Source organism: Drosophila subpulchrella, chromosome X (genome assembly GCF_014743375.2).
Source record: "Drosophila subpulchrella strain 33 F10 #4 breed RU33 chromosome X, RU_Dsub_v1.1 Primary Assembly, whole genome shotgun sequence".
In the NCBI taxonomy this organism is placed as follows: domain Eukaryota; kingdom Metazoa; phylum Arthropoda; class Insecta; order Diptera; family Drosophilidae; genus Drosophila; species Drosophila subpulchrella.
Genome location: NC_050613.1, coordinates 18,773,703 through 18,800,326, shown reverse-complemented (window position 1 = coordinate 18,800,326; position 26,624 = coordinate 18,773,703). Strand labels below are relative to the sequence as shown.

Sequence of the window (26,624 nt, the reverse complement as noted above, 5' to 3'; positions counted from 1 at the left end):
AAAAAGATATAAAGAATTTCTTAACTGAATATAATAATATATATAAATATTCAAATAAGTAAGTCGGCTATATGAATTCAACGTCAATTGCATTTCCTAACTTTTAAATTTGTTACATGTGATTACGTGAGTTATTTACCAAGTGTTTGTGATCAATTGATAAATACATTTCATTTAGCATATTTTAAATCTACCACCTTAGTACAGGTGAGCCAGTGCCGCCAAAACCGCCTTGCACTCAGCAGTGTGAGCCGCACTTGTTGCTGTGTGACCTGTGACCTGCGCTGCCACTTCGGGCCAATTAGCCAGCACTCATACGCCCTGTTGCATGCATAAACAGCACTCCAAATCAACGTCGAGTCGAGGGGCGGAGAAAAAGCAGCAGAAACAGCAAAATTCTGCGGCTTAAGCTCACACGTATACCCAGAAATACACCGCGAAAAAAGCAGTACAGTTCTTGACCTACCATATTTTCAAATTCTATTTCAAGTTTCATTAAAGGGTTTCGTACAGGTGTATAAAACACATCTAAATGTCAAAGGGGCAAAACATTTGATTAAAATACCATGTACAAAAATTTAAAAGTATTATATCCTTAATTTTAATATTTTTATTTATACATTTTTTTAATATAAAAACCTAAACAGGTTTTCTTCCAGTGTAAGTACGTAAAAAACTCATATGCACAGGTGTCTGGCTTGTCCAGGTGCAAATTGAGTTCGCCTGCCTCTGAAAGTTGACTTTGTGTCAAATGATAACACACGGGGGGAAAAGTCGGCAGGTGGGGGCTCTGCGGGGGCCAAAGGACCACAAGGACACGGCCAACGTGCCGCCAAGTGCCACCGAATACGGCCGGACACCGGGGTAATTAGCCGGACTTTGCCAGGACAGAGCCGTGGTCAGGTGTCGACTTGGCCCAAAGACAGGCCTCAAGTCAACGCCTTTGAACAGAGGTGCCCTGAAAAGTGGTACAGGTTAAAAAGGGGAGCTTACTGTACCGAAAAAGAAAACTCTAAGTAAAGTATTTAAAAATATATACTCTGAAAGATTAGAGTAGAAACTTCTTTGGGAATTGACTAGAAGATATATTAATTAAATAAGGATATCAGCTTCTTGATTTTTCGAAATCTAAGTCGAAGTTTCAACTCAAGTTGGCAAACAAAGTTTAATATATAAATGAAGGTGGCCAAATAGCAAGGTTTTTTCGTCGTTAGTTAATTATTAAACAAATAGATAAGTAATACATTTTTTAAACTATTTTTTTGTATTATTTATAGCATATTATGCTTATAAAAGTTTATTTGATACTGCTCTTTGTCTAACTATTGTTGTATTTATAATTAAAATTAAGTATCTTTCATTTATACTTATTTATTCAGAGATGTTTAAATATTTCTGATTAAATTCGTAGGGGCCTAGTTCTTTTAACATTTTTTTTTCTTTTAATAACATTAGATTCCAAGCCTAAGGAGGCTTAAAATTTAATTTATAATTTAATCCTGAAACCCTCGTAGGTGCTACTTTGGACCTGCTCGAATATTCCGTCCTCGAATGTGTGGCCAAACCGGGGGATATCCTGCAGCGACTGTGTGCTCCTTTAAACCCCCCCCCCCCCCCCCTCGTCCTTTGCAGCTCGGAGATCCAAAAAAGCCGAGCTATCCGGAGCCGAGCTCCATGGCTTCGTGCGGGCAGCATCATTTCCAACGCCATGTGGCCGTGGCGGCCACCAGTCGCCGGATGGGCGCCTCAGTTCGCTTTTGTGTCGCCTTGTGGCAGGTCGCCTCCGCAGTCGGCTACTTGATATCCCACCTCTGGTACCTGATATCTGATATCTGCTCTGTGCCGTCGCTCATACGCCCCGTCGGCCCGGTACGAAAAGTACGGAAAGCTCAGAAAGTACGGAAAGTGCGCCAACTTTGGTCTGAACATTTGAAAGTGCGGCAGGATAGGCGTTGTCTGGCCTCTTCGGAGGTGAGCGATTGTCATCCCCGTTCGATTTATTATTTATAAACAGTGCCTCTCTGCTTAGCATACATAGTTTTGGTTAGGCCTACTTGCCGCCGCAAGCCATTAACATAAATCTTTCATTTCATTACACTCCATTTGCCCGAGGGGGGGGGGGGGGGGGGGGGGGGGGGGCACAAAAAGCCAAAAACAAGGACTATTGCAACACAGATTTCCACTCCGCATATGGCGTTTTTATGATTTTCCTAGCCCTGTTCTGTCTTAGTTTTGTGGACTTTACCATCGCGCGTGGCTTAATCGTGGCAATGCCTTCGGCTTATGCCAGCACACGCCCGGCATAGTCATTACTGTGCCATTTGTTATATATTCTGGGGATTTGGGGCCTAGTTTTTGTGACCACAAATCAAAAATCGGGATTTACTAACCAAACCTAAAACGCGGCCATAAAATACTGAGTATTTGGTAACTAAGTAAGGGGTGTTAAACGTAAATGAATTGGAGAACCCAAGGAAACAGAAGTAAGAATTTGCTTACTGCCTCTCATCGACAACAGAAATAGTTTTTTGGGAATTTAGTAATTGCCTTTTAACCAGAGAATAAATCCATAAATAGAAAAAGTTTCTGGGAATTTACCCATATTTTTAAATATTTATCCAAACACAATACGTGTTAGTAACTCAAGTTAAATACAGAAATAGAATAAATACATAAATAGAAAGTTTCTGGGAATTTACACATATTTTTAAATAATTATCGAAACACAATACCTGTTAGTAATTCAAGTTATAAATTTAAATTTGAATTATATTTTTTAAGTAAAGTAAAGTGAGAAGTGGCCACATTAAAAACGAATCATCACGAGATTTAAAATAAGTAAAACATCTTTGAAACTAAGTATAAACCTGAACATTGAAAACTTTTTTCCATTTCAATTTTCCAGTTGATATAAAAGTTTTAGCCTTTTAAATATTTATGCAAAGACACGTCGCTTGTTTTTGTCTCAGTGAAATATCTAAAAATAGGTTCTGCATTGTACTGGAGAAAACATAGTTTGTACAACCAGCTCTAAGTGCTCGATGAGGATTAAAGGCACAAATGATGGAAAATTCTTGGCATTTTAGAGGAGCACAAAGAACAACAAATGGTATGCAGTATCTGTGAATGCCAGCTATGCCATTTCCATTGTCAATTCACATAATGCAGAAGACAATGGCATGCGGCCCATACGTCGTATACTTAATATTGGAGCCACATGGCTGCATTTTCTCATATTCCCCATATTTCCCGATCACAACTGTCGGGGCTCCGTCAGCGTTTTGGTAATCAGCCAGGTGAACTGCAATGCAGCTGACAATGCACCTGCCACGCCCCCGCTGCCCATTACGCCTCCCACCGCCCCTGACGACTGATTGGCTTCAATGCCGGATTGAAAGAACTGCATAATGTCGATCCAATCATCCGTATCAGCCAGCTAAACGTGTGTGGCAATGGAAGAGGGAAACTCAAACGGGAAAATGCAGGGTGAAAATTCAGAAAATCGCAGGAAGAGGCGTTGCCCACATCATGAAAAATTCATGACGCGTGCCGAGTGATTCAGGGCGCCACCTGTCGAAACGCATGCATAATTGAAAACTGCATTGGCATCGGCTGCAAAATGGCCATCATTCGATGGAATCTCGTCCCTATTGCAGGGCTAAAAACCCTACATTGCAAATAATTATCAACTTAAATTAAAACCAACCTTAGCTCGTTACTGTTCTCTTAAACAAAGTCGAGCAGACTTAAAGAAAACATTCTTAAAATCACAACCTCATACTCCATAGTTAAATTGCAAGCAATTAACTTTTGTTTTAACTGGCATATAACTATGCAGACTATCTTATCAAAGTGTGGCAGGAAAATGTGTACAATATTAATGTTTACATTTTCAAAATACACATTTTATGTGAACTAAATTAGTTGTACATTAATTAATTTGTGCGGGCTTTTAAAATGTGTTCTTTCCATAGTTATAAATAATAAAATTGCTGATTCAATAAATCTCTGGTTCAGTTGGGAAGTGAATGGACAACAAACCGCTTGTCGGCTATCGGATATGTAGTAACTGTATCTGTGGGATAAACACGAACACCAGAACGCATAAATCGAGGACTATGCAATCCAACTGCCATTCGGCCACTCCTTCCATACAAAAACATACACTTTTCTAACAACTTTCTCCGTTGTTCGGTTGCCGTCATAAAAAAGAAATGTAAAGTGAGAGCAACTGCCTGGGTGGCTGGCAATAAATCTAACGATAATTTGATACGCAGCGTTTTACGATGCTCTCGGCGACCCAGTCGCATGGCAACCCCCTTGGCCGTCAGGAGGTTAATGCCCCGAGTCGGTTGTCAGCGCTGTAAAGTGGAGGAGCCCCAAAGCCCCGGGTCCAAAGACCAAAGCCCAAAGACGAGAGCCCTAAGCCCGGAGCTCAGGCTAAGCCAATTAAATTAGACGTCTCACTGTTAACTGTTGCATATCTTTGGGGGCTTCTCTGGGGAATCATGGGTTAAGAATGGGGGTTAAGCGATTGGGGGGGGGTGATCCAGTCACAGCCAATTGCCTGGCGAATTCCCCGACATCGCGGATTAAAATAAAACAATTCGTTTTTAATTTCTGACAGTCGGGCTCGCCAGGTGGTAATCAATTTTTTTTTGGGTGAAGGAGGGGCTTGGGAAAATATTGACAGTTCAAAAGCACATTATTTAATCAATTATTAAATTGAACTGCCACGTGGCGAACATTTATTAATTGTTTTGAGGTCATCATTCTGCATTTTACATATTTTACATGCCATAGCAAATGGAAATCACTAAAATCCTTTGGGAATTTTTCGCTAGCAATGTAAAAATTGCATGCCTTTTTGGGAAACTTTCTGCAATCCCCTGTGGATTGATTGCAATTTTAGTTTGACTTTTTCAACTGCCTTCTAATAGAGCTAAAAAATGAGGCTCCCTAGGGTGACACATTTCAGTCATTTGCAAGTTTCTGGGGGAAATCTTTAGTTGATTGAAGTTTCCGCGGGCCAAGTCATCCTGTTCCGCTTCTTCTCAATCCTTTTTTTTTTGTTTTCTTCCCTCTAAGGTGGGCTTTTCTCAAAGGGCGACTTCATTCCATTCTTTGCAGAGAAGAGGCCCCCACCAAGGAATTTCCCTCGCTTTTCCTACGCTCTTTTCACGGTTAAATGTCGCGTGCTTCCCATTCCTTAGCGAATTTTCCTCGACGTCTATCATTCGGTTTTAATGTTAACGTTGCCTTTGTGTAGCTTAAAGTTGTTTTTCCATAGTAAAAATTTCGTTGGAAATATGGGTTTTTGAAACCCAAAAATAAATTCTACCTACACAGAAACTGCTCACGTTTTCCCCGAAAATAGTTCGCACTTTCGCCCTGCTTTAATTGCGAGCCGTAAAAATTCTGCGGAAAAGCAGAACTATAAAGTGAGCTTTTCCCTGGGAGATCCCCCAAAATTAGACTACATTTTGCCCGCGTTTAATTGTGTGCCATTCGTGGATTGTTTCCAAATCACCGAAGGATGTAAGGATGTAAGAGCCCTGGTAGATAGTTGGCCAAAGTGCTTACCCCCCTCTCCCATCGCTGGCAAACTATAGAACGTGCTACCCTTTCTCCCCCCCTCTATTTGTATTACTTTCACCACCAGAGACTCCCCAAAGTGGAGTACATGCTTCCTCAATTATGCCATAGCCACAGCAACAGGCGTGGGGCGTCCTTGCCCCACTATTCGTCCCCTTTCCCACGCCCATGCCCCCTACTCTTTGGCCGAAACATTCTGTAACTCGTCAAACTCGAACAGACAACGTCGAGTTTCATGAAATTCATTAAGTATTTTAAATATGCATGAACATAATTTGGCCGTGCAACTGCCGGCGAGGACAAGCTGCCGTGCTGTCCCTTAATTGAAAGCGAATTTCACACACAAAACAACCCAGAGGAACTGCACAATACAGGTCATAAATGCAATTTAAAATGTTTTATCTAAGATCATTTTTAAATTATACAAAAAATTATACCTAATTTATCTTAGGAATCTTAGGATCTTAACATTAAAAAAATCAAAAGTCTGAAATTATTAGTTTTACAGCAATAATTCCATTTCCTATAATATATCCTACTCTATAACTATACTCTACTATATATATCATGACCAATTTTAACATATTTTTCATTAAGAGTTTTTGACATTGTTTTTCTAACATGGAGAATTTTAAATTCCATATACATTCTACTCTAAAAATGTACTCTTCTACATATATTATAAGCCATTGTTTCGTTTATGTTTCTCGCAGTGTATTGCTAACATGGGCCATTGTAAATTCTAGTCTAATCCATAAATGGTCAAACAAAATTGCGAAAAGTTGGCAGTCGTTTGGATCACACACATATATGCTCCATGAGCAGGGAACTCTGTGGAGAACAAGGAGTACAAAGATTCAGGACTGAAAACCAGCCTGTGGATATTTTCCCCGCCTGTTGGGTTTTTCCCTGCTCTCGGAAAAGTTTCACCTACTCAGTTTTCTTTTCCACATTTTCCACAATTTCTGTTGCCACTTGTTGAGAGCCGTTAATTTATGATGATTGCGTAAAGAAAACTTCGGACCGGCTTGGCAAACTTTACATCGTTTCCCCCTTTATATTTTTTTTTTGTATCTAGGCCCCTGTTTTGGGTTGTCAAGGTTTTCGGGGCGGACGAATTTTCACAGTTTGCGATTTTGCGAATCGACACGTGTTGGGTTTTCCCATTTTCTCAATTTTCAAGCTTCTATTATCGAGCCGCAATTTATTTCGCCCGCAACTTTTTCGCTTTGTAAACAATTGCAACAATAAAAAGGATGTCGCGTACGACATCAAAGGGGGGTTTAGATTTGGGAATCGGGTTTGATGGGGGGTTTTAATCGAATATCTTAAATCTTTAAATTGTAAAATATTTATTTCTTTAAAAATTAATTATTATAAAGAACAAAAGAAAATATTTGTACCTCATTTGTAATGCCCCCTGCTAACAACGCCTCTGAAAATACCACATTAAAAGAGGGGATTATGGGGTTTGAGTCGTGCATTCGGAGGCATCTGTGCAGAAACCTGCAGATAATGCAAAACAGAACAATATAAACAGGGGGCGGACCAGCGGTCGGGAAATGGAAAGTGGAAAATGGAAAAGTGCTGCCGGAGGTTCGTTGACAATGGCTTGGCTTAGGAGACAGACAGCGATTCTAGACAGCTTTGTTAGCACTTGAGACGTCGTTAGACAGCGGCCAAAGCAACAATACGCATAATAGTCGAGTCTGAAAAGCGGCGGAAGGTATATCTTTCAAGTTCTCAGAAAAAATAAATGTGTAAGCCAAAACGGGTAAAAATGATGGATGGCAGGAAAATAAACAAGGATTTCTGGTAAATAAAGCAACTATTTTCGTTTATAGCTTACATAGTATCAAATAGAAACAGTGAATGAATGAATATTACACAGAATGCACCCATAAAAGATTCACGACAGGTGAGAGGGCTTAAAGCTGGGAGGAATATAAGCGAATCATTTGCAGAAAGTGGGCTAAATATATACAAGTAATTCGAAATATTTTCCTTTTAACTTACATAGTATTTAATAGAAACAATGAATGAATGAATTCATCTTAGAGTGCAGCCATAAAAGATTCACAAGTGAGAGGGCCTAGAGCTGGCAGAAATAAAAGCGAATCATTTGCAGAAAGTGGGCTAAAAAGTTGTGAAGGAGTCGGCAAACGGTATGAATCTCAAAGCAAACAGTATCCTTCGAGCCAACAGATAAAGACGCAGATTACGAACACCCAAGTGTGTGTGTGAGCCAACGACATTTTGACCCAATTGCCGAGCAGTTAAGACCCCGTGCAGACAGAGAATTTAGATGGGGAGGTGGCTATGGGAGATGGGAGATGGGAGATACAAATACAGTCGTTCTGGAATGGAATAAAGCCAAGTGAGACAAAGTGAAAACCACTTGAGACGCCTTATCGCATCCTTTGACCCTGGCCAACAGATTTCTCACACAGATATCCAATTTGTACACCACACATGTAGATATATTTGTATTCATATTTGCTCTTTGGCCCTTTTATTGGCTAATTGGGACATAAATCAGGCAGGCCAAAACATTAATTGGCAATAATATTTATTCATTATGACATCTGTCGACTGCCACGCCCCCTGTTTATCGGCCCGAAAATCCCAAATATGTCCTGGCCAAACAAGGACATACTTGTTTCGCATTTTTCGGGTGCCCAGGAAACTAAATGGCATTTTTATTTAACCCCACAAATTGTTCAGCCCTTACCAATAAATTTAGGTCAGTCAGCCAAAGCGCCACATATATTTTATTTGTGCTTGTTTGCTGTTACTCGGTAATTGTCGACATAAATTATGTCATTCTTATAGAGTTTTAAATGTTTAAATAAAGTAAATGGATTCAACTTTTTTCACAAAACCCCACATACAAGTGTGGAGTAATTCACATAGAATATTTATTAGCTAATCCAGACGCAAAAGGTCAAAGAATTCACCTTCTTTTGGGTAGCACCACAAAGTTCCTGTCGCCACTCGTGTAAAACTTGGCAATTTGTTTATACTGCTGGTGGTGGCACCTGCTTACATGCATAAAATGTGGCAGGTACTTGGTTTTTGCCGTCAACAGACCTGCTTTCTTCACAAATCCCCTGCAAAGTGTCGGAAAAAGCAGAAAATACCGCAAAAAGTTCCCTCCCCAACGAAACTTTCATTCTGCCATCCAAGTCTTACAATTCATTTGGCTGCTAATTGTTTGTCAAGCGTCTTTTGGCAGTTCCTTAGCTAGATTCTCGAGCGGAGTTCATTACTCAAATTCCCCCCAAAAAAGGGGAGAGCATTAATTTCAGGGATCTCAGTCACAGCTAACAAATCGCAGTCCTTAAAACAAGCATTTATTTTCAAATTTCTAAATTGTTGGCCACTTGCAGATAACGTATATCATTTGTCAAGGGTCACATTCCTGGAGATTTCATTTATGCACTATTACAAAATCAATCTCATTTAAAGGATTGTATTTGCGAAGATGGAAAAACACACAGTGTATCATCCAAAGTACTTGTTTGTTAACTTTCCATACACGTCTCGAGGAATTATTGTCGTTTCGCAAGTAATCCCCAAATATAGTTAAGCTCTTGCCGAAGTTTTGCATTCAGAATTCATAAGTCACTTGCCAAACTACCACATAATTCGCTGAAATTGTTGGTGCGACATTTGCAACTTTCGCTGGCCGTTAGTTTGCTGTTGGTCTTGGCCAAGTTCCCTGCCGGAACTTCCAAAGTTCGCAGTGCAGCTGCAGCGGCTCACTGCCACATTCATTGCTGGATCTGTCTAATTAATTTCGGGGGTTCTTCCCAGCCCGCCCCAAAACCCCAGCCAACGGGCATTATTATCCAGTCCCGCTGGGAACTTACTGGCCAGTTATCATAAGCCGACATGGGCGATGTCCACGCAGCGGGCATAAATGTAATTACCGACTTCGGTACACAAGTCCGGAATGAAATAAAACGATTTTCGTGGTCCTTGGCAGGGATGCCGATCTGAGCAGATCCTAAGTGTCCAAATATATTATACATTCCTCACCGAAAAATAAATATAGCAACCGATTTTAGCAGATCTTAACTATCCTAAAATCGTATGCATTCCCAATCGAAAGATGATTATAAAAAAACCTAGATATCATAAGTCCTCTGGCATTTGTTATAGGGATAGTCAATATATTTATGATGCCTATATGGTCTATTATGGTGTTCCTATAGAAACCAATGCTCAAACAAATATCACATTTCTAAAAAGTTTTAAAATACTAAATAAGATTAAAAAAAACTGAAAAATAATTTTAATAAATAACTAACCTGTCATTTAGATATATATCTTAAGCGTGCTTAAGGCCCTTTGCTGCTCTATAATAATCCCTTTCTTTGCTTATAGTTTTAACTATAAGATAGCATTGGATATGAATTATATTAATAATGTATTATGGTTTCAAAAAAGGTAATTTTGGAAAGATATTTCTTTTTTCTGTTTTAAAAGTGTTGTACTGTGTATTTCACGACTATGATATTATATGACATTTCAATTTTGTGGTACAAAATCTTTGTTTTGGAATACAATTGGAAACGAAAAGTCATTTAAAAGAACTTTGCAGAGAGTTGGCAAGTTAACCAGCTTATTTTCTGGCATCACTGTTTAGAGGGTGAAAATGGCGTAAGGGGAATGGGGAAATGCAATTTTCCCACAAACAAACACATGTGTGTGCGAGTTGGAAAGTTAATTAAAACACAATGCGCATTTTCAAAATTTCGGTGAGTAAATTGATATGGGTTAGCCCTTCGAATTATTTAGGGGAGTGTAACGATGGTTCAGAGGGGCTGGAAATTCGCGTCCATTATTCTGGCAAATCTCAGCGCTTTTTTCAATTTTCGGCAGGCAGCGAGGTTCGCTTGGCAAGTTTCAAGGCAAGGGGTGAACTTTTGCCAAAAAGTTGCAAATAATTTAAGGAAATTCGGCGCTGAGCTGGCAAATGTCACTTAAAAAGTTTGGTTTCATTTTTGGCTGACGAAAATGTATTTTTTTTTATCTTTCTTGGCCGCCACATAGCCTACTTTTCAGGGTTCCGCAGGGAAAATTTTAATTGAAACAGACAGCGAGAGGAAAAGTGGGGAAAACTGCATTGTCGCCAGTGGAATATGGGCGTTGGCCAAATATATTTTATTCAACGCACATACCCGCAAAATGTCACTCGAAATGACACATTGAACAGGTGATTGGCAGTCGGAAAAGTGCTTAGATCGGGAAACACGTCTCAGTACCCACACAATCTCACTTATTGTTTAATTGCGATTATATAGACACCAGGCAGTGAGGCGAAAACCGTCAACAATAGCTGGCCAACACAAGTAGTTTGTCTGCGACATCAATTTGGCCCAATTTCTTTGCCTTCAGGTGAGAAATCTTTACAAATTGCAGGTGAAAACAACCAATAAATCATGAGTTTTTCACCTTCAATGGGCCAAATAAGTTTAGTGAAAAATAATATACATATAACGGAAAATTTCCATATATAAATCCGAAATTTCTACTTAATATTAACTATTTAAATTAACTTAAGAGCTAATTTTGCCATCCCCAGTAAATTAAGCAAAACGAGAAATAATATACTATATATATCTCGCAAAATTCCCATAGATAAATCCAAAATTTCTGCTTAATGTTAGGAATTTAAGTCCTAAAGCGCAGTGAGAAATAATATATATATCACAGAAAATTCCCATAGATAAGTCCGAAATTTCTGACTAATATTAGGATTTAAGTCCTTAAGCGTAGTGAGGAATAATATATATATCACGGGAAAGTTCCCATACATAAATCCAAAATTTCAGCTTAATATTAAGTGCTTAAGTTATCCTAAGAGGTCCTTCTGCCATTCCCAGCGGATTAAGCATAAATGCAGGATCATCCTTCCGGTTGCATTCTCGATGGCCTTCAACTTCAACGCTTGAGTTCCGGCTAGCCCCATTTTAACCGGCTTTTCTGGAGAACCCAGCTGGCAAAGACCCCTTTGACCTTGTCCAGGACAGCCAGTTGGCAGTTGGCAGTCGGCAAGTGGCTGCTATCGGGGCGTCCTGGCAACAATGTCCTGGCATCGGTTCCTGACAGTTAGTCAGTGTCAGGCCGTGATTCCTGCGGCCCCCGCCCCCTCGGGCCCAAAGATCCTTTGATTTATGCGCCCTTTGCATATGTCGCTGCCACATGGAAGGACTCTCGGTCACGTCGCAACCGCTGCCAGGACAGGATACAGGATATACATATACGTACACACAGATAGGCCAGCCGACCAGACATCTGGCAGTTGGTCGCTTTGAGACCGTATTTATGGCAACGTTTCAGTTACGGTGTCAGCCTTTCCCCCAAAAAAAAACAGCAGCCAACTTTAGTTTTCTATTATGAAAAAGTGCGTGTCTCGTAAACAACAAACCCATTATAATAAACCAACTCCACGCGCCGCTCCACAATGTGCACAGAGAGTATAACAATAGTTGAACAATATCATATTTCAAAAATTGTTCAATTGGAATTTATGGAGCCTTTACAAAATAACCTTAAAGATACTTTAACTATAAGATATTTACTTCAAGTTTCCAAGTTTAAATAAATATTTTTATATTTGTACTTCAAAATGTTGATATATTTCTACCTAGTTAAATATCTAATTAATTTGCTAAAAACCGATCCTCAAAGTATAAAATTAAGATACAATATTTATGAACTAAACAGATTGTAAAATCCCAGCACATATTGTCCTATTTTTATCCCTGTGTATATGTGTGTTTTCCCTGCCTTTTCTCATCAACACAAAGTCGGAAAAGTGGAAAAGCGAGTGGGCTGGGTGGGGGAAACTTCACATCATTTTCGCGCTGGCGAAACTTGCCCCGATGATGTTTTCTTTTTATGGCCAAACAACAAGGACAGCGACTGACGTCAAAGTGCTGCTCAAACTGTGCGACGGCAACATCCCTTCGACTGCAAATCACTTGGCCAACCAGCGCCATCTTAGCCAAGTTTGTCCCCAGTTAAAATGGTTAAATTAATTGATGGGGCCATTAAAAATTAAGAAAGGGGTATTTCCACTGTGAGAAACTCGCTACTCACTGCCACAGAATAAATATTATTTTTCAAGACTAAATATAGAACCTATAGGGTCGAGAACTTTTTCTCCAGCCAGTAAAACACTTTTAAACGAACGCAATTAATTACTTTTGATGGGGTGAGGGTATTTGGTAATCAACTGAAGCAATTTTGAGGAAGGAGAAAAAATTGCAAAAGAGTGAAAAGAAAATCTTGACGGAAGAGTCTGTGATTCATGGGCGGCGAGGGGTTGGCTGGCGAAGGGGGTTGATTTCCCCTGCAGTTAAGACTCTTTGTCAGCCTGATAAATGACATGTTATTGAGTGACGTTGAGCTGCTTGCAATCGGTTTGAGTTGGACTGGAAAAGCGAATGCATTGTGGAGAGTTTAAAAAAGGAACTGGGGAGGAGCTTAGACTAAAAATGTGCTCTTCTTGCAATATTTATTCGCATGGTTAGCTCTAGAAATATCCTTGATTAAGGGAGATATCCTAGCAACATATGGAAAACGTTTCATTTGAAGGTCTAGCTGGCATACGATCGAACTCCTAATGGTTTTCCAAGCATCGCAGCTTGAGAACTTGCATTCCATTTCAGCAAACACAATCACAAAGTCTTCCAAATCCAAGGTGCTATGCCTGTTGCATTTTCCATCTGTTTGCCCAGCCATAATAACCCCCTGCTGCTGTTTGCCCAACTGATTGCCGAGTGGGAGGCGAAAACGCAAACAATTGCTCAGCGTCAGGAAAGTATGCTGCCCAATAGCCGAGATATAGTCGGCAGATCCGGAAGATACGGATATACGGATACAACGGATGGATGCGGGTCGGATGGTCGTCGCACCAGAGGCGAAATAATGAATGTTTAGCCAAAGCGGCGACGACAAACAAGAGAAATGAGTTTCTGTGTACAGGGAAATGCTCCAGAAATCCTTTTCAATATCCTGTTGTTGTTCCCATCGACGGGCTGTTTTGTTTCCAGACCTTCCCGTATTTATTCTGTATTTATTTCTTAGGACTTTTGTTACATACATTAATTTTTCTCGCTCTCCTTAAATTAATTTACCAACGAATCGGTACTTTTCCAATGGTTTATAGAGAGTATGTGGAGATCTAAGCCAGTCACAAATGCATTCCCACACATTTTCCCCTATTTTACCCCCATTTAGCAAAGGCAAAAAAGAAAAAACTTGAGAAGAAAATGGTAAAAACCAAATAAAGGGCCGAAATATTTTTTGGTCTCGTGCGGTTTTGTTTGTTTTTCCCCCTTTTTTTTGTTGGCCATGTGGAAAAGTTATGAGGCGCCGCGAGAGCCAGCACACATCCTGAGGAAAAAAGGGCTCGGGCCTCAAGGATTTGACGCTCTGCTGCCTACGAAAAGGAGAAAAATCGGGAGAAATGGGCTGAGCGACGGCCTTGCATTAAATCGCATTTTCACCCAATTTCCCAATAAATTCGCCAGTGGATTTGTGGCCACAGAGGAAATCTATTACTCGCGCTGCCATCTTCGATTGAAATGGATATGGATCCGAATCTGAGGACTTTAATCAGTGCTGCCTAATGAAAATTGAAGACCGTGTTGGCGAACATGGCAATAAATGAACACACATATGTATACATAAATTCCTATTCATTGTGTACTGTCCAACACTTGATGCATGGCTCCAAAGGCCAGAACGCCAGAAGGCCAGAAGCCAAAACGCAAAACGCAAAAACCATTTTGACCCAAATTATGTTGAGCCGAGTGGCAGTGGTGTTGTGGCCAAATTGAAAGCCATTAACCGAAGCCGGGAGCAAATTTAGCAGCGATTGTTTAGCTTGTTTTCAGCCGGGTTTTCAGGCAGAAGGGTTTATGTGCTGAGCTCGACATCCCCATCCCGAAAGCAGAAATCCATTATATTGTACTCACCTCAAGTTGACAATATTATGCAAATTGCAGGTAATCTGGAAATTAAGGAGAGAAAAAAATATTATTATCTTAAATAAACAAAGCATATAAAGGAAGGCATCTAAAGCAATAGGTATATAATAAAGATAGAGATAAATATAAAAAGAAGTTATAAGTCATGGGCCTATCATAAATTAAATTATCATTAAGTCACAACATAGAAGTATAAAAAATCATAAATAAATTTTTATATTGGTATAAACTATTATTTAATCAATTACTGCGTTGGTATTAAAACTTTTTACTTTTAATATATGGTTTACTTATTTTTTGAGCATTATGTTCTAGTGTTTAAAGGGTATTTTCGCTCTTTAATTTTTCCCAACACATTCGCTCATCTATTATTATTGGAATTTGATGGGTTTCAAGGACGAAATGACAGGGTTTCGCTGGGGTTTTGGCTGTGGTTTCGATCACTTTGTCGCGGGGCGGTGGGCGTAATTAAAGCTTTTATTTATGCTGACGCTGCTGCTGCTGCGGAGGAAACTCATTAGTGTGTGTGTGTGTCCGTGCTGGCCACATTAATGAAGGCCTGCCACGCCCACGATGAAAAACGGGGCGGGGTGGGGGAGCTGCTGTGCGTGAAGGTAATTTAAAATTGCATATCGCCACACACTTGATTTTAATTTGATTTCGCCCAGCGACAATTCCATTTCCGCCAATCTGCAACCGGATACGGCAATTAGGCTGAAACGCTCCGCCGAGAAATGTGGCTCAAACTGGAGGCCAAATGGGGAGAAAATGGTAGACACATTTCCCACGGGCAAAAAACAAACTGAAATGGCTATAAGGGATATTTTATTATTTCATGCATGGCTAAGTGTTTGCTCGGTTTTATTTATCTTAAAAAAGTTCACAAATCGTTTAAAATAGGATAAATAAACTAAAAATATTTCTAAGAAATTATGTAGTGAATTAAAAAAAGTATAAGGGATATTTTATTATTTCAAGGATGGCTTTTGTCATTTTTGTTCGATTTTGTTGATCTTAAAAAGCTGAAAAAACCATTTAAAATACACATTGTAAGTCTTGTCAACAATTGAAAACACATTAAAAACTATATGTTACTTCAGCAAAAAACCTTTGTAAATGTGAAAACAAATCAAGGTTCAGTGTGTTTAAAAATATTTTGCGAACTTGCATATTTTAACACCGATGGTGATCTTTCATTCCGGCTCATTTGCAATTCGGGTTAAATCAGAAATCAGAAGGCAAACTGCCGGAGACCCCGGGGCCACCGCAAATTGCATTTTCGAGTTACAATGGCCGACAGATACATTCACATCTCGACCTGCTGGCATATTCAATTTCAATTTCAATTCCCATTTACATTTACATTTTACATTTCCATTTAAATGCATAAAATGCCAGCCCAAAAAATCCACATTAAAGGGCAGCTGGGCAACCTGTCCTGGAATTTTCGGACCAAAAATCCGTATCTAGGTCAGGCCCCCGAGCTTGTTTGGGTTTTCACCCATTTTTTTCTGGGTTTGTGTTGCAATAAATTGCTTAAATATGAGCCCCTAACCACTGGGAGAATTTAAGAGGAGGGGTCATTTTTAAGGGCCTTGAAGTGATGAATTTAGCTTTGCAACTGAAAGGGCTTTTGAAATGCGCGAGAAGCAAATTGAACACTCTTTCCTTTTAGCTAATCAAATATTTTGTATAACCACTTATTTTTTGGTACCCTTTTTTAACCAAGTAAAAATTAATACCATTTTAAGGATTTTATAAATGAAAGAAAATTATTTTTGGGCTAATTTCTTGGAGGATATTTAAAATATTATTTTGTAAGCCAGTGAAATCAATGTTGTTATAAATAAAGTTTAGCTGAGCAAACAAAAATTTCTAATTATAACATTTAATGAAAGTCAAAATTAAATTTTATAAGGCATAATAATCAATACTGTTGTGGAAAAAATGTATGTGAATAAGTTATGAGTAATATAATTTTGGGAATTTTATTTTCAAATGAGATAAATGAGTAGTGTATATTCATTTAACTGTATACATTCATTTAAAACATAATAAAAATATCAATAATAATATTTTTAGGCTCTGATCGTAATGAATTATTTTTTTTCAAAGTGCACCTCACTCATTTGACTGATTGCTGGACTTTATCTGGATTTAATCTCTCCCATTTCGCATCATATTGCCATCTGCGAATTCTGCAGCTAAATCAATGCATTCCGGCTGATGACGCTAATCACTTTGAAATGCGGTCAGTTGCAGGGTTTTATCCCGCCTGCCATGGGCGTCGGCCGGAGGGGGCGTGGCTAATTGCGACATTGGAACATAAATTCTGCAATAAGCTGACAGGCCGAGAAAGAGAGGCAAAATAGCGATTGGTGGGGCGACAGGGACGGGGATAATGTTCGCAATGAATGGGAGCAAGCACAATGACTTAGCACCCCGCTCGGCCGGAAGTGCCCCCTTTTTTTTAACTTCCGCTTCGGCGCCCCAAAAAGGCGCGGAAATTCAAAGCAGCCTCGCTGAAGAGGAAGGCCAAAGCCAAAGTTAAACAGAAAGCGGAGAACTAAACAAATAAAATGGCATAAAACTAGGGGAAAAACTGGGGAAAAAGTCGGGGATTGCAGATGCTGTCATGCAAACAGAAATGATGTCAACAGCGTGTGCCGTCTGAAAATCTGCATTAAATGTGTCAAAAAATTTGCCAGCCAAGGTTAAGAGGTTAAGAGGTGCGGGGACCCAAAGGTGTTGGAGCTCAAATTGCAGCAAATTTAAATGCAAATTTTGCGGTCAGTTGGTCACGTACTGCTCCAGAATAAATATACATTTTAAATTGAAAGCCTTTTACAAAGTATTACAGTTGGTACCCACCCTTATTTATTCAAAGCCTCCACAAAAATTAGACCATTTTAAATGCAGTAACATGAATCTAAAAAAAAGGCTAATTGGTACGATTAATTGTTAATAGGACTGGCCAATAATGATAAAATTAAACTTAATATACAAACGCAGGCTACACAAACTACTCTTAATTAGCTTTTCATTAAACCATTTTCAATGACTACAATCAACATATTATTGGAAAACCAAAACATACAACAAAATTAAAAGATATGTAGACATCAGGCAAACAAGAATTCTAAATAGGATTTTAAGTAAATAATTCTTAAATAATATCTTTCAAAATTATTTTTGATATCCTTCAAAACGATAGGCAAAAATTTACGGAAACAGTGTCATGAAAATAAAGGAAAAGCCGTCAGAAGGCACAGTTTCAAAGTCACGTTTTAAAGGCCAGACAGCTTTGGCAGCCAGCCAAGCCCAGTTTGAGGGCAACTGAGGCGGAGCCAAGTGAAGTGAAGTGTAGTTGAATGATGTGGCCAAGTGCCAGAAGCGGTGACTAAACGATTGAAGTCAATTTCTGGCAAACGGGGGGCCGAAAAAGGTACAGGATGCGTGAGTCACCCGCCCGAGTTCGTCACAAGTGGAAGAACGGGCCTTGATAAATGACTCTCGATGGCAAGAGCCACAAAAAAAAAAACAGAATGGGCCGAACATAATGTGTAAAGATGATTTAAATATTTTTTACAGATATGAAAATAGCAAAGAAAATTGTATTATCTATCAATAATGTAAGACATTGAAAGGGTGATATGCGAAATATCCTGTGTTTCAGAAAGTTATCATACAAGGAAACACAAATTTTCAGCTTTGTTACGGTTATATTTTGAACACATTTACATATTTAGAAATAAGTTTTTTGTGCAACATCTATACACTTATAAATTATCAAAAAAAAAAGTTATTGATTTAACCAACTGGGGCTTTAAGCCCGCTGCTCATCCCACATGTTCCTGCCGTAGACCGGAATGTCTGTCCGCGTGTCCGTCAAAGCCTCCAGCGGCAGAGCCTCCACAAAAACGGCGCCCAACTGAGCCTCCGTTTTCGATTCCGCCGGCCGCTGGCACTTCACACCAATATCCTGGACCCTAACGGGCCCATCGAACTTGACCAGGTAGTAACGCACCTGCCAGCCCGATGCCAGGAGTCTGGTGTCCTGCGGCAGTTTGGCATGGACGCGTGGCAGGACACCATCGGTGGGTGTGGGTGATAGATAGCAGCGCTGTGGAGCCACAATTGAGCCGCTATATTCCCCGCAAAACAGATAAAGCTCCGCATCGTTCCTATTCAGCGCAGTCACTCGCACCAGCAAATCAAAGTTGGTGGCCACGTCATCGCCATTAATTTTATAGGCATAGCCCAGGAGCAGAACGCCACGGGTCAGTTCAAAATCAGTGACAAAGAGCCGGAAGGCCCGTTCGTAGTTGGTCACCAGAAGGGAGCAGCCGCCCGAGAAGGCCTCGTCGAAATGATGCACTGCATTCTTGTCCAGCGGCACCGATGGCTGCAGCGACTGCCGCGACAGGTTGAGGAAGGGCATGTCCTCGCCAGCAATCCTGAATCCCCGCTCGTAGCTCGCCCGTCCGGAACCCACGCAAAAGTCCGTGAAGAACGGCAGCGAACTGTACGGATGTGTGGCCAAAGTGGGCCAAATGCGAGCCCACCACGCCTCGTTTCTGGCCAAGAAGGCCGAGTTCACCTGCTCATCGCCGCGTGGGTTTTTGATGTTGTACCCAAAGCGACTGAGGGTTTCAAAGGACCAGCCAGGTGCAAAGATCCCCGCCGAGAAGCCATTGTTCGCTATGTGCTCCATGGTCTCCAGACTCTGGAAACCGCCTTTGCGACTTCTTCCGAACACATCCAATCCCATGAAGACGCGATGCCGTGGCGATTGCTCCCTCTTGGCCTGCTCGGCACTCCGCTCCAAGTGGCCTTCGTTCCAGGCGTAGTTTATCAGGGTTCCGTGGCTGCGCCGGAAAAACTCCACGTTGCGGGAGTTGAGCTCGTTCTGCCACAGCAGTTCGCCGCTCTCCAAAACGCTGTCGTACCAAAAGACACGTCCGTGGGGCACACGTGCCTCCGTGGCGGCGGTCAGTTCTCGGACAAAGCGGCTGGGGAAAATGGAAACGGTTTAATGGGATTAGCAGAAGGTGGTCTTGGGGTATGGGCATTTCTTTATGATTAATTTAAAGGGTTAATATTCCCAAGCACATTTAAGAAATATTAAAAATTACATTATTCGTCATATGAAAGGTATTCTAAAGTCTGTATAAAATTCAAAAGTACGTAGTATATGTGTGCAAAAAAGTTATTGCCTCTTAGACTTGAACAAAGTGCAATAAGTCAACTTCAATCCGGCGCGAAAATGGAAAAGCCAGTTTTATATTTGACAGCTCGTGATCGATTGAATGGAAAAGCTGTTGATAAATTGGACAGTTGATATGCGACTTAAGTTCGCTTTTGAGCGAAATTTGTTACGAAAGAGATGATGGGGCTTTCAAGCTAGTAATATTTCATGTAAACATTTGTTTCCTACAACTTTTACTGACAGCTGCTGGCTGTGGACCTTTAGAAGGCTACAAAGCACCCTTTTAGGAATGGAGTGCCCTTAAGTACTCACTAGAGATTGGGCATATTGCGCTGGGGAACGGTTACCTCCACGTTGACCAGCCATCCCTCGAAGCCGAAGTGCTCGCAGAGGCGGGTTAGGGCTTCCACGGTCCTCGAAACGGTTTCCTCGGTGGCCAGGACCTCGTTCAGCAGTCCCGGAGCCTCCACGATGAACGTGCCCACCACGGGAACACCGTGACGATGGGCGGCGTTCAGCCAACCGCAGGGCGGAATGGTCACGTACTGGTGGCTGAAGTAACAGAAGTAATCCACGGCTGACCAGTGCACGAATCGATAGTCGTCGTACTTTTCCGAGCTGTGAAAGTGCCTGCAAAGGATAAAAACAATTAGAAACTTAATTATCTTAACTTTAACCACATTGATTGAAAAACAATGTTTGTGCTATGGGTTTTAAGCTTTTTTTGCCTTTTTGGATATTGTCGCTGTCATTTAGTGGTAAAATTGCAATTAATAATATAGGTATTGTCATTTATTAAAAAATTTAACTGAATTCATTGTCTTGTTTTTAATAACACAAATTAAAAAGATTAATGAATGCTTTAGAATCCTTAGATGATAACTTTACCATGTTTAATATGCAGATATTTATACCCGTTACTCGTAGAGTAAAAGGGTATACTAGATTCGTCGGAAAGTATGTAACAGGCAGAAGGAAGCGTTTCCGACCCCATAAAGTATATATATTCTTGATCAGGATCACTAGCCGAGTCGATCTAGCCATGTCCGTCTGTCCGTCTGTCCGTCTGTCCGTATGAACGCTGAGATCTCGGAAACTATAAGAGCTACAATACTGAGATTAGGCATGCAGATTCCTGAGATTCCTGCGCAGCGCAAGTTTGTTTCAGAAGAGTGCCACGCCCACTCTAACGCCCACAAACCGCCCAAAACTGTGGCTCCTACAGTTTTGATGCTAGAACAAAAATGTTAACTGAAATGTATTGTTCTCATCAATACCTACCGATTGACCCAAAAAAAAAGTTTGCCACGCCCACTTTAACGCCCACAAACCGCCCACAAACTTCAAAAAATCGTAAATATGAACGCGGATATCTCGGAAAATATCAAAGATAGAGAAACGGGATTTCAGATTTAGATTCCGTGGGCTTGAGCGCAGCGCAAGTATGTTACGCGAATATGCCACGCCCACTCCAACGCCCACAAACCGCCCAAATCTGTGGCGCCCACAATTTTCATGCTAGATAAAAAATTTTAACTGAAATGTATTGGTCTCGTCAATACCTATCGATTGATTTAAAAAAAAGTTTGCCACGCCCACTCTAACGCCCACAAACCGCCCAAGCCTGTGGCGCCCACAATTTTCGTGCTAGATAAAAAATTTTAACTTAAATGTATTGGTCTCGTCAATACCTATCGATTGATTAAAAAAAAAGTTTGCCACGCCCACTCTAACGCCCACAACGCTTAAGTCTGTATACCGCCGGTAGGTGGCGCATTTGCTGCTTGCATATCTCCACTTTCCTTTGGTCCCTTAAGCTGAGTAACGGGTATCTGATAGTCGAGGTACTCGACTATAGCGTTCTTCCTTGTTTTTTCTACTCTTATTTGTTATTACTTTTACTTTGGCAAAAGACGTAATGCTAGCGTATACCCATCTATTTGAATACCAATTAATAGCTCACCGATCCTCGAGGTAGTTGCCCATCATATCGTGGCAGACGAGCAGTTCCCTGCGATTATCCTCGGTCACCGGTCGCCGGTGGCTGCCCACGAAGTCCACCTGGCGCTCCAAGTATACCGCTCCCGATCGAATCTTGGTGTCCAGGGGCTGGACATAGTGGCGCCAGTCGATGTCCCTGCTCCGCACGCGGAACTCCAGCAGCTGGCGGTTGTCCTTGATGGCCTCCGCCTCCAGTTGGGCTGCAAGGGAGGGGGATATATAAAGCCGACGCCGTCCGGACATTATTTTAACGATCTTTCCGCGGATGCGAACCGCTCGAGGGTTCCGTTGAGAATGGAGGATGAGAATGGGCGACTCTACAGCTATTCCCAAAGTGTTCTTGTTTAGTTTTTCGCGATAGCGATAATTCGCTATCAAATGGCAATGGGTGGGTGGGAGTGAGTGGGCTGAAGGCCCAGCCACACAGAAAAAAATGTGTTGTTAATTTCCATGTTAATTTGGTTACCCAAAACCGTTATTTCATGCAACTTACCCTTTAGTTTTACAAATTCCAGATACCATATTCATAGTCTTTTTTTTAATATTTAAGCAAACTAAAATTGTATGTTTTAACTCTTTATAAATAATGGCAAGCTTTCCGTGCTATTTTTAAGGCACTTAAAAATACTTCAACATTTTTTGTCTTTGCTTGACAGCCAATTTTCACCCATTTCCTTTGACAACTTTCCGGATGAACACTTAGTTTTTCAATTTTCGCACTTAACCCGCTGAATGTGTCATGGTCAAGCTCTCGAGCTGGTTTTTATTTCCGCCAGATAAGTTCCATGGCGATTACATGCAACTGTTATGCATGTTTGCTACTAATAAAATGCAATGTACTTAGGGAAACATAAAGTAGGTTAAAACCTATTTAAAATGTTTATAAAAATATTTAATTTATCTACATAAGTGGCCCTTTTGAAAGTTGTAAACCAGTACTAAGAGTTGATGATTAAATCCGAAATAGCAGGCACAACAAGGATCCTAATTAAGCAATAATTTCAAAATCAATAACCTATACAAATATGGAAACGCTGCAGTCAGCAGAGCGCAATTCTCACGTTTTCCGATTTTCCTGCAGGCAGAAGACAGTGGGGAAAATTAGCAATCTTAATGAGCTTGTGCAGCGGCAACTCACCAGAAAGGAAGGGGGCTCTATAAGGATGAATACCCCTGAGCAGACGGTTAATCAGGGGGCGTTGGGGTGTTAAGGGGGTCAAGACAACCCACGTTCGCTGCAGCTGGCGCTTTTCAATTAGCCAACGCCGCCGGCAACGTCAACTGCACTTAATGCGCGGTTAAATAATGGGCAAACCAAACGCTTTATTTTCATTACCAGGCAGTTAGGAGTTGCCTTTAAAGTTTTCCCGGGAAAATTGGAAAAATGATTCAGTTATCGCCCTTATCGCAGATGAGTTTACAAACTCGAAACTTTTTTGCCCAATTTTTGGTACGTTGCATTCGTTGTCTGCCATTTTTGGGGCATGAATTATTCAAGTCGAAACCGAGTTAGAGCCACTTCACTAACGGGTTTTGGGCTTTGGGCCTGGTCAAAAGCGACCTTCGCACTCATTTCGATTGCAGATGCAGTCGGTGAATGTGCAGCAATGAAATCGGAAGGACGCTCCGTTTCCTGTTGTGTTTGCTGCTGCACTGCGAGAAAATAGGCCATCCTTGAGTTATTAAACGTATTAAACTTTGACCAAAAATCCATGACTTTTTGAGGCTGCAATTTTGAAGTGCTATCTTTTTAATTACAATTTAAAACATAGGGAATAGCTCTGCTCGAACAGCGTACCACAAAGGTACAGACAAATATGAAATTTAAAACAGGAATAAGTAATAACTAGTTGTAATTCTAGGTCTAGGACGAGATAGAATGCTTCTCTCAGTGTGTTTGGGCAAAACTTTTTGCAACTGAAGCAGTGTTGGCAGGGGAAAATGGGTGGGGGGCGTGGCGTTTTCATGCAATTTGTGCCTGGGCGTAACTTTAATCTATCACGGATGCCAGGATATGGATTCTGGCCAGGAACAATCGTTGCATACGAATGAGCCACATGTTTGGACACTATCTTCGGTCAGATGTGCCACAAAAGGGAAATGAAAGGTGTCTGCCTAAACGATTCTTGATTGACAATATCAATATAAGATATGGTAGCGCCTAAATTGCATTTACCCTTGTGAAATGAGTTTGATTGGGATTGCAAATGCGGAAAAAACCTAAAATCATTGAAATGCATGTATTTTCTAAAGAACTGCATCGTTCAAATCCCACAACCCTATCCACTTTATCTAATTTTTTACAAAAAACAATACCCAAACAATTATCTCATTTGAAAGTAGTTCCAAAGTACTAAACAAGATATAAAAACTATAAACTATAAGATAGCATTGATAGTAATAATAAAAACAGCAATAATTTCAAATTAATATATTGAACATTTTTGATTTCTGCTGATCATTAAAAATTTTAGTAAATCAGCTTGCCATAAAATTTATAAGGAAATTTCCATATCTGTATGTGGGTAAAAATTTGCTATCTTTAAAACAAAAGAACATTTTCTTATCTGAATCGATAAAAGGTAAACACTGAATAGAATCAATATACCTAATTACAGACTGACTAATAGGAAGCTTTTAAGATAAGGTTCTTATCTCTTCTATATAATCTTAAAAAAGTAATATGATTGTGAAATGTGGGTGTGAGAGAGATGGACTTACGGCAGCTACAGGTGTTTTTGTCCAGGCACTTTTGTTGTTTCGCTGTCTCTTTCTCTCTGGCGCACTCTTCGTCTTTCTTCTCTCTCCCAACCACAGCTTTATCATCTTCCTCCTCCTCCACGTTCTTCTTCTTATGGGAAGACGCTACCACTTCTTCCTCTTCTTCAGTGGCGACGCCGGTAGTTCTGTCAAATTCCCTCTCATTTTCCTTGTTTTCCATCACTTTGCTGGTGCTTTCCACTTCTTTGGACTCCAAATTATCCATTTCACTGTTTTAAACAATTAATTTTAAGCTGGAAAACAAAGAATTCACCGGCTAAAACTAACAAAATGTATTATTTATGTTTGCAAGCAGCTGACAAGCCAGTGTGACCGCAGAGTCAAATATACCAAAAATATTACAAACGGTAAAAAGGGATTTGACCGCTGCAGTGTTGCAAAACACTAAATTAACCGCGAGAATTCAAATTTAAATAGCTTGGAGAAATCTGAGAAAAGTCTTATTAATGGTATTACCCCCCTTTTCAATTTACTTCTTTCTTTATGGCAGGAAACTGGCGCCACCCAACGACCTTGACAAATGCGGAATGCAGGCAAAGCACATAAATTGTAATTAAAAAAGAGCAAACAAATTGAAAAAAGAAGCAGAACGAGAAAACAAGTAGAACTATTTGAAAAAGCTGCAAAAGCAACAAATAACTCGTAAAACTTTCTAGGCCAGCGAGCCAAGAAAAAAAGAAAAAGAAAAAAAAGGAACGCACATTTTTATTTATTAGTTGGCCGAACTTTTCGCAAAATGCCAGCGGGTCGAGTGGCTGGCAAAGCCGGCTACTCCAATCACTACTACAATGGTGAGTTTTTCAATTCATTTTCATTATCCCTTGATGCCCTCAATACATCCCCATTATCACAGCCCATTCTATTTGAATAATTTTATTGAGCCCAACCAAGTGCACACGAAGCGATAACAGCTGAAATCAATTTTCATTTTGTTTTATTTTCTCAGAAGATTTTATTGTATCATATAACATATAATTGTAGCAACACTGATTAAAAATGAAATGGTTAAAATAAATATGCACACAATGAATTAAAATTGTCGTTTTTCATGTTTAATTTAAATTCAAAAGGATATTTTATACGAGAATAAAAAGGTTATAAAATATTTTACTCAAGAAGATAGTTTTCAAGCTATTTAGCTCAATATTTGCATATTTAAAATAACTAAAAGCAGCTATTTAAATGCACAATGAAATTAATGGAATACTACTTTTATCTATAAGTTAAAAGTCATAACTAATATTAAATATTAATCACTACTTATTAAAATGAATGCATATTTGGCAGGACGCTCGTACGTGGGCATCAACGAGGAGATCATGTGGGTGAGCATCGGGATGGGCGTGACCATAGTGCTGCTGATCACGATTGCCCTGTGCTACATTGCCCGCGAGAAGTGCCAGAAGCGGCAGCGGGAGTACTACGTGACCGCATAGTTGTTGTACGCGGCCTGCCAAACGACGGAGGAGCAGGAGGAGCAGCAGGAGCCGGGGCCTCCCCCGGACCAGGTCATCGCAATGGAGGAGGGTGCTGGGAAGTCGGCCGGGGAGGGGGGCACAGGTCCCCGAGGAAATCCCCCAGGAGCGCCGTCAGGATCACGAGGCGACGTCACCGTCATGCATTGGACTGTGGTTGACATCTGTGGCGCACGCAGCTGGGGCTGACGCAACTGAATGATAAGGAAGACCCAAACCACCAAGGCCACCCACCCACAAGACCACAGTAGCACCCCATTCCACCCACCACCACCCACAACCACCCCACCACAACCACAATTACCATGGAACCCACTTCGCTGCCCAAGGCAGTTGAATGCGTTGAATTTTTTTTGTGTCGCCTGCGAAACTCGTTGTAAGCATATTATATTTAGAGAAAGTTACTTTAATAACAAACCATGTTACTGAATTTGCCAAAATATAAAATATATTAATATACAATATTAAAAACAAGGTGCAAGGTTGCTATTTTAAATGGGTTGGGAGAAATATACCTTAAATAATATAAAGAATATTTGTTTTATTATCCAAGTTAAT

At 40.5% G+C, this 26,624-nt stretch overlaps 2 protein-coding genes across 4 annotated transcripts; one reads left to right on the top strand and one right to left on the bottom strand.

The window, feature by feature from the left end:
- Window positions 1-1,748: 1,748 nt before the first annotated feature.
- On the top strand, window positions 1,749-26,160 carry LOC119557022. Of its 3 annotated transcripts, none has more exons than XM_037869559.1 (3): window positions 1,749-1,971; window positions 25,082-25,382; window positions 25,879-26,160. In XM_037869559.1, exons 2-3 carry the CDS (start codon window positions 25,328-25,330, stop codon window positions 26,025-26,027), a joined length of 204 nt encoding a protein of 67 aa, XP_037725487.1. In that variant the 5' UTR covers window positions 1,749-1,971; window positions 25,082-25,327; the 3' UTR covers window positions 26,028-26,160. The 3 variants fall into 3 exon arrangements, with proteins under 3 accessions (XP_037725487.1, XP_037725488.1, XP_037725490.1); XM_037869560.1 differs by having other exon boundaries at window positions 1,750-1,896; XM_037869562.1 differs by having other exon boundaries at window positions 1,854-1,869.
- On the bottom strand, window positions 18,303-24,889 carry LOC119557020 (cytosolic endo-beta-N-acetylglucosaminidase). Its single transcript, XM_037869557.1, has 4 exons — window positions 24,532-24,889; window positions 21,773-22,010; window positions 20,122-20,439; window positions 18,303-19,612 (listed from the first exon to the last, which is right to left on the bottom strand). The coding sequence occupies exons 1-4, from the start codon at window positions 24,794-24,796 to the stop codon at window positions 18,427-18,429; spliced, it is 2,007 nt and encodes a 668-aa protein (XP_037725485.1). The 5' UTR covers window positions 24,797-24,889; the 3' UTR covers window positions 18,303-18,426.
- Window positions 26,161-26,624: the final 464 nt, after the last annotated feature.